This window comes from Zalophus californianus, chromosome 9 (genome assembly GCF_009762305.2).
Source record: "Zalophus californianus isolate mZalCal1 chromosome 9, mZalCal1.pri.v2, whole genome shotgun sequence".
Lineage (NCBI taxonomy): Eukaryota > Metazoa > Chordata > Mammalia > Carnivora > Otariidae > Zalophus > Zalophus californianus.
This window is the reverse complement of record NC_045603.1, coordinates 96,711,842-96,720,026: the sequence shown is the minus strand read 5'-3', so window position 1 is coordinate 96,720,026 and position 8,185 is coordinate 96,711,842. Positions and strand designations below refer to the sequence as shown.

At 44.3% G+C, this 8,185-nt stretch overlaps 1 protein-coding gene across 2 annotated transcripts; it reads right to left on the bottom strand.

The window, feature by feature from the left end:
- Positions 1 to 404: 404 nt before the first annotated feature.
- LOC113922640 (homeobox protein NANOG) lies at positions 405 to 5,463 on the bottom strand. Of its 2 annotated transcripts, none has more exons than XM_035729362.1 (4): positions 5,317 to 5,463; positions 2,935 to 3,204; positions 1,470 to 1,556; positions 405 to 1,332 (listed from the first exon to the last, which is right to left on the bottom strand). In XM_035729362.1, exons 1-4 carry the CDS (start codon positions 5,461 to 5,463, stop codon positions 934 to 936), a joined length of 903 nt encoding a protein of 300 aa, XP_035585255.1. In that variant the 3' UTR covers positions 405 to 933. The 2 variants fall into 2 exon arrangements, with proteins under 2 accessions (XP_035585255.1, XP_035585256.1); XM_035729363.1 differs by having other exon boundaries at positions 405 to 1,284.
- Positions 5,464 to 8,185: the final 2,722 nt, after the last annotated feature.

Genomic DNA, 8,185 nt, shown 5'->3' with positions numbered 1-8,185 from the left:
GGAGAAGCCGACTCCCCGGCGGAGTAGGGAGCCCGATGCAGGACTCGATCCTGGGACTCCAGGGTCATGATCTGAGCCGAAGGCAGTTGCCCAACCAACTGAGCCACCCAGGCGCCCTTTAGCTGGCTTTTTCGGACACCACTGTGGCAAGGGACAGGGGACCCTGCCTTGTTAAGGTTACTGCCTGATATGGGTAGACCTGCGGGCTCCTTGCTCAGCGGGGAAACGGCTTCTCCTTCTACCCTCGGCCTGTACTGTCTCTTCAAGTAAATAAAATCTTTAACAACAAAACAACCCATGTTTCCTGGAGTCCCAGGATCGAGTCCTGCATCAGTTTTTATTCCCTGAACTACTGGTGAAATCAGGGTAGAGACAACAAAGGGTAAAGTGGGTATTTTATTTATTTGTACTTAAACCTATAAACCAATCAGCCAAACGGGTACTATTATCATGATACATTAAAATACAAAACATCTTTCTACAAATCCTAGAATAATGAACAAATTAACAGTGCTAGTAAAACATCACAAGGGACAGAGGAAATCAATGAAGCACACGATAGCTTAACCCCTCACCGGTAGTAATTGAGGTTATTAACAAGAAAAGCCTCACAATCTCAGAAAATACAAATTATCCTTCATCACACGTCTTTGTATCTTCACTTCCTATTCTTGAGGTTAGATTCTAGAACCTAAAGAGATCCACATTAGGATTGTATCTAGTCACCTATAGCCAGAAACACCTTTTCTCATGTTGTCCAGAGCAGCCACCGCTCCTGAAACCTCTTTGACTCCAATCGTACCCCCTCAGTGGACACAATAAGAACAATGGGAAACAGATTATCGAGGCCGAGATCTATAGAGGACCCTAGAAGACAAAGCCTAGAAGTAATACAGCCACCACCCAAACTGAGATCGAATAATATACTCATCGTCACACATCTTCAGGCTCTATGTTCACAGAGTAATTTGGGAACAAATCCATTATTTGCTGGGTACTAAAATACTTAGCGGATTGTTGTATTACACTATGGCTTTCCCCAGAAGTTGCTAAGATGGACTCCAAATCGCTGATGGAATTTTGCTGGAACTGGATCTGGGGCTGCAGGGATTCCTCCCCACAGTTCTGGAGCTGATTGTTCCAGGCTTGGGGGCACCAGGTCTGACTGGCCCAGGAATGGTTGCCCCAAGACTGGCCGTTCCAGGAGTGGTTGCTCCAAGACTGGCTGTTCCAGGTCTGGTTGCTCCATAGTGGAAGGTTTCCAGAAGTGTTCCTCAGGTATCCCTGGTGGTAGGAATAGAAGCCTGGGTATTGTGTGGTTGCTGTGCTGTTCTGAAAAGGAATAGCAGATTAACTGAAAAGCTCGGAGGAAAATCAGAACCGTGTGTGGTTGGGGTTGTATGGTTTAGCAACGAACAAAACTAAGAAGTCAGTGAAAAGAAAGCAGAAAGATAAAAGCTTCCCATCACCTGAGTCACACTCTTGCTCTCCTTTGGCCAATGGTTTTTCTGCCACCTCTTACATTTCATTCTCTGGTTCTGGAACCAGGTCTTCACCTATCAAAAAAAAGTGACAGGAAAACATAAAATACCAGTCGTGTGGATGTACCAGGGATCAAAGAATATTGTGAACATTTTTTTCCCCTGACAGTATCTAAAGCTCAGGAACAAGATGAAACCTTCTAGAGTCCTTTCTGCAATCTGGAAACAATTTTCTGTGAATGAATCTCAAAGCCCCTCAAGTCAGCTGGCTGCTTTAATACAGCTAACCAGTTAGAGAAGATATACTACTTATCTACTCACTAGAAAGTTCACGTGTAGATATCTACCCATCCCCCTTTTCATAGTTGAGCCATCCCGCTAGTCACAGTTAAAAGGTTACTTTGCAGTAAAAATCCTCCCCCCATAAGCACACTGCTTTTTTTTTAAATTTTATTTATTTGACAGAGTGAGAGAGAACACAAGAGGGGGTAGTGTCAGAGGGAGAAGCAGACTGCCTGCTGAGCAGGGATCCCAGTGCGGGACTCAACCACGGGACTTTGGGATCACGACCTGAGCCCAAGTCAGTTGCTTAACCAGCTGAGCCACCCAGGCACCCCTAAGCACACTTCTGTATTTAATGGGATAATGGTGGTAATTTTAACTCATGAATTATAAAATACACCACTAGAACTATTTAGATATTATCAAGTTATATAACAGCACACAAAACTTCAATTTTCAGATGATTTATAAACCATAAATTAGAAAATGAGATTAAGAAGGACCAGATGTATGTATGTACAGGTGTACACACCCACACACTATAAAATTATGGAATGGAGGACTTATCTCTAAGTATACACTGGTGATAGAAAACCATAAAATATCTATTAGGCAAGAATATGAAAAATTATTAACCTCATTAGTAATCAACTGTACACAGACAAACAAATGATTCCATTTTTTTATTTTAATGAGAAGCAGTGTTGGTTAAGGACTCTCCTAACCTGGAAGATGGAAATATATAGAACTCCTCTGATCAAGGAGAAATCAGAAACCTTTTTGGCATTTTAGCTTGTGCAACAGGGAGAAGTGGTTAAATAAACTATGGCATAATTAAAGAGAACATTTAAAGATGGTCACGAGGGGCACCTGGGTGGCTCTGTCGTCAAGTGTCTGCCTTGGGCTCAGGTCAGGATCCCAGGGTCCGGGGATGGAGCCTGCCTCATCCGCTCGCCCCTGCCCGCCGATCCCCCTTCCTTGTGCCCTCTCTCTGTCAAATAAATAAAAAGCTTAGGAAAAAGAAAAAAAAAAGATGGTCATGAAATGTTACAAAGAACCCACTTTCATATTAAAATTATTTGTAGCGGGTACACAAACACAGATGTTAGTAATGCTCATCTGCAAAGGAGCTTTTCATTTGTCACTGCAAGGAGAACAAAACACATCCTACCTGCTTATAGCTAAGGTTCAGAATGTTGGAAAGTTCTTGCATCTGCTGGAGACTGAGGTATTTCTGTCTCTGAAATCGACCATTGAGGACATAGAGTTGGGCCTGAAAGAACACGGTCCTGATCTTCTGTTTCTTGCCCTGGGCCGTATCTTCCTTCCTCACTGTTCTCTCCTCCCCGGAAGTGGGTGGTACTTTTACCCTGGGACTGGTGGAGGAGTCGGGGCTGTCCTGAATACGCAGATCCATGGATGCAGGAAGAGGAGAGACTGTGGGAAATAAAACAACACTTTTCTCTAAAACTTTGCAGATGCTCAATCATATTCGCAAATTCATTGTTTTCACAGCATTTTTAAAGTCCTCACAACCTCAGAATTAGGTAGTAAAAACTCTTCTGGGACCTTGCACACTTTGCTCATCTTCAGATGATGCCAACCCACTAAGTGTACTAGTTGTCACCATTTCACATCCAATGGACATGGCCAACAGCCTACCTGCTGGGAAGCAGAGGGGACTCAAACCTCTTTTTTTTTTTTTATGACTTTATTTTTAAGTAATCTCCACCCAACATGGGGCTCTAATTTACACTGTCGAGATCAAGGGTCACATGCTCCACCGACTGAGCCAGCCAGGTGCCCCTCGAACCTCTTTGGCAAAAGATTTTTACTGCAAATTGATGCTCAAGAGCCTACACTGTGGCTGCTCAGAAAGGTGGGAATGATCACTGGACTCCTTTTTGTAAAATTAATCCTCACCTACATCAGATTCTGGGGACCCTTTAAAATCCACGGCTGACTACTGCCCAGTTCCAAATACCAGGAGTAGCACGAACTGGGAATTCCGATAGGCTTTCGTTTCAGACTCTGTCTTTACTAGCTGTGGGACCCCGTTTCCAAAAGTATTTCTCTCCCTCACAGAGGGAGTTCCTTCACTGATTAAAGCAAAGTGACAGAGAAAGTTGTCTAGCACAGGACCTGGCACGTATTTACCGTCTAACTAAAAATTAATTTCCTACAAAAATATAAAAATAAAAAACAAAAAATAAAAAAATTCATTTTCTGTATATTGCCTAGATTTGGTAGCCACTTAAACTCTTAATAGCACTGAGGTATTTATTTCCCGCGCTCAACTTCAGCTCTCCCCTAGTCTGTATTCCGTGGCAAAAATTCACAATTTTATGCTTCTTGTGAGTAGACCTAGAAGGAAAGAAAATGGGGCTAGACCAAGGAGTACAGTGGAGCATCTCCTAAAAATGATCTCTACAAAACTTGCACTTGGCTTGCTAAGGAGGGCGTGCCCACTTGCTTATGCCTACTTGCTCATACCCAAGCTACTTCTCACAATCCAGCGCTGATTATTCAAGGTTTGAAATTAAGAAAGGCCATCAATATGAAGTTTAGGAAAACAGGGTAACATTAAAATCTAACATTCCAATAAAGTAGATGCTTACTTAGTCCTTCCCCACAGCTTAGTTTTAGAGGTAATCATCATGTAAACAATTAAGTCTTTATCTTTATCATAAATCTTAAAAAAATGAAAGTTACCACAAATCTTAAGAAATGGTTAAATTTACATTTTCATTTTTAACAACTGCTGCCTGACGGATTTACAAAAATATACTGCCTTTACAGTGTCCTGAGCACCCACCCCACCCCCCACCTGTGGTTACCATTTAGAAGCCAAACTGGGTTTCACAAATTTGGGCTCTAGCCCCTTTGAGTGTCAGCAGATTAAACCTTCTAGAATTATCTACCATAAAATGGGACGAACATTTCCCCAGGATGTAGGAGAGACGTGGGCATAGGAGGCTCCCAGAAACTCAGAACTGCCCCAGTGAGTAACACCCACAGAGCCAAGGAGTGGGAGCAGAGCCGGTTACTACTGTCGTACAAAGGCAAAACGTTTCAGTAAGGTGAGATTCATCACTAGCCACGCCATTTCTGGCATTCCGTGAAAAAAGACTAATCAAAAAGGGGATGCTCACTGCATCCCCCACGCCAGCTGTGATGCTAGGATTTCTGGCTTAGCACTTAACACCGTTACCGTGTCCTCAGCACTGCGTGAAGATTTAGACATCAGCTCATTTATCACATCACATTTGCGTTTCCACAGCGCCTGTGCACGTAAGCCCTCCCATACCCAGTGAACAGCCGAAATGCCCGCATCCTGGGGCCCTTGTCTCTTGACTGACATCTGGGACAGGTGAACGGGCACCCGCCACCAACTTACAACCGAGACAGGTGCTGAGAGGGTTAACTGAGGACACCCGCTCGTATTAATGGACTATAATTGCTCACGAGGGAAACGAAGGACCCTGACCCTCCTTCGCCTTTCACTTTCCCTCAAGGAAAGCAGCTTTTTGAGGATTCCTTTCCCCTTATCGGTCTCCGCGTGGGGTGTCTGAACAGATGACATTTGCAGGGACGCATAATTTTCTTCAGGCCCATAAATCTCAGGCATTGGAGAAGAGTCCCTTGAACTGGGTGCTTTGGGGCCAGGCGTGCATTGGGGCAGAGCTGGATCTGCACTCATGTTGGTGAGTTGAGGGTAGACGGGGGAAAAAAAAAAAAAAAAAAAAGAGCGAGATTGCAAGAAAGGCCCAGGCATATGGATCTAGGTGGAAGAGCTGAGGACAGTAGGAAGACCTCTAGATGTTAGGAGTCTGAGAAAGACAGGATGAAGTGCGTCACCACTGCAACAGTAAGAGCCAACCAGCCCAATGGAGCCAGAGGAGAAAATTTTGGAGGCTCTAGATTTATAAGGAAGGCTCCACCATCCTCAGACCGCCCCTCCTGGCAGCCCCATGCCCACACACACCCTTGGGAATTCTCAGTTAATCCTGTCTGCCAGTCTCACCAAGGCCATTGTAATGTAAAAGGTAGCTGCCGGGTAGTCCAGACTGGGTGGGGAACGGGGAAACGGGGGCCACAGAACCTTAAGAAAAGGTAAACCCAACAATTACATATTTCTGGGTTCACTGCATTTCCATCTTTTCAAATCAAAGATGCACCTGAGACTACCTCAGGTGATTGAACCTTCCACTAGAACAATTAATTTCTTGATTTAAGTCCCCTTAGGGTCTCAAAATTGAGCTGGTGCTGGCGGAAACTTGAACCAGTAGCTCTGTTTTCCTCTTCAAGTCCCCCTAAGGTCACAATAAGACACATGTTGTATGTTGCTAAGGTGTCAGTTGATATCAAAACTAGTACTTGTTTTCAAGATCCTCTTACTGTTTTTTAGTTTTCAGAGAGACAGACAGACAAGACTTTCCCCCAGGACTGTGGTCTCCTTTTTAAGAAAAGCCAGAGGAAAGGAGCGGCAGCCTGCTGACCTGCTGACTTTGTGCCCTGCAGGTAACTATGCTTCTGCCATCAGTATGGGAAATTTGTTAGTAGTTTCTATATACCCATTGCTGGATAGACTCTTGGCTCAGTTTCCTCATCTGTACCTCTTTCTGCGTGGCTCTAAAAAGTAAAGAAAATAAAGACTAAATCCTCATAATAGTTGACAACACCAGTGATCTACAAATGAGGGCCGTTAAGAAAAAGTCTCTTTATCCTACGTTCACGATCTCTAAGTTTGAAATTGCCTTTTGTTGTGATTACTATTTTAATCCAGTGAACAACATGATAGATTGAGAGCACCCCCTTCTAATTTTATCTGGGACATTCCTAGATGTAAAATAATGAAATTTCTTGACCTGTAAACCAACCCAGTTGAAAAGAGGGAGGTCAAGAAGAACATCCCCTAAGCAAATGATACTCCTGTAAAGGGTCTTGCCAAAGCGTTTGTGACAAGTTCCTTTTAGAATCCGTGTTGGGCCCTCCTCTCTCTTCTTCCTAAGCAAACCTCTTCTTCTGGCCTTTCTTCCCCCACCCCCACCTGGCTCTCTTTTAAATCGACTTTTCTTTCTCTGGCCTGGCATTTCTGTCATGTCCTGCAACCCTACTCCATCCCCGCTCTCAGATTTGGTTTTTTGTTTTTGTTTTTTTCTGTATGTTTTCCAAAGGACCAGTTTTTATGGTTTGGTTTCAGCATGAACGTATGTATAGACAAAGATAACAGTCTGCAGCTTTCCATTTTCCTCCCCACTCTCAAATTCAATATCCGAGAAACCTAAGATTTCTTCCTCTTTTCCAGTCTCCCACTCCTCCAAGTAAACCCTTAGCACATTCCAACGGTGTATTTTCCGGAGATGCAAGCCTGACTAATCCTCCATGCACTCTGCTCCTTGGGTCTCCACCTAGAACTGCTGGCTTTGCTTCTAGAAAAGAGATATTCGTTCTTAAGGATGCCAATCCGTGAGCATAGGAGGATTGCCGGGACCAAAGCACAGAGATCGATTCTTTGTAGTCTTTTCTTTGTCTTCTCAGACCATCATTCCGGAAGGGAAAAGAGTAGGAACACGAGTGTCAAGGAAGAGGTGGGTGGAAATACATTGCGCTCAGGCCGACCGTCTCCGTCTCATTACAGAGTATGAGTCCTTTAAAGGGAGAACGTGAGTGATGGATGGAGTGAACTAAACTTACTGTGGTAATCCTTTTGCAACATCTCCGTCTATCAGTCCATTGTGTTGGCGCACCTTAAACTAATACAGTGCCATATGTCAATTACTTCTCAATAAAACTGGGGGAAAAGTAAATTAAAAAGCAGAAAACTTGACTTCCTGGCTTTCAGTTGGCACAGTTGGTAAATGAGTGCAGTCAAGGCCACCAAAGACCTTAGTTTGCCCGCTCTCTAGACCGCAGGTATCAGAGGCTTTGTTCTTTGCTGATGGGGGTCTTTGCCTGAAAACCTGGGCCAAATTCTCCCCCATCCCCCACCTGTGTCTCATTGTATCTAGGGTCAGAGCCTCTGGAGTGGAAGACCAAAGGGAAGGGGGCTGGTAGCTAGAAGGCAAACTTACTACATTCTTTGCCCTGGAAAGCAATTTGAATAAGGTTGAGAGAATGCTTAGGAAGGTGTCTGAGACCCTGGATTTGTTGGGGTGTGGACTCTGTGGGTGGAGGAGGGGTGTGTTACAAGGTGCTTAGAGTCCAGGGCTGCAACTGCAAAAGTGATTTTATTTTATTTTTTTAAGATTTTATTTATTTATTTGACAGAGAGAGACACAGCGAGAGAGGGAACACAAGCAGGGTGAGTGGGAGAGGGAGAAGCAGGCTTCCCGCGGAGCAGGGAGCCCGATGTGGGGCTCGATCCCAGGACCCTGGGATCATGACCTGAGCCGAAGGCATACGCTTAATGACTGAGCCAC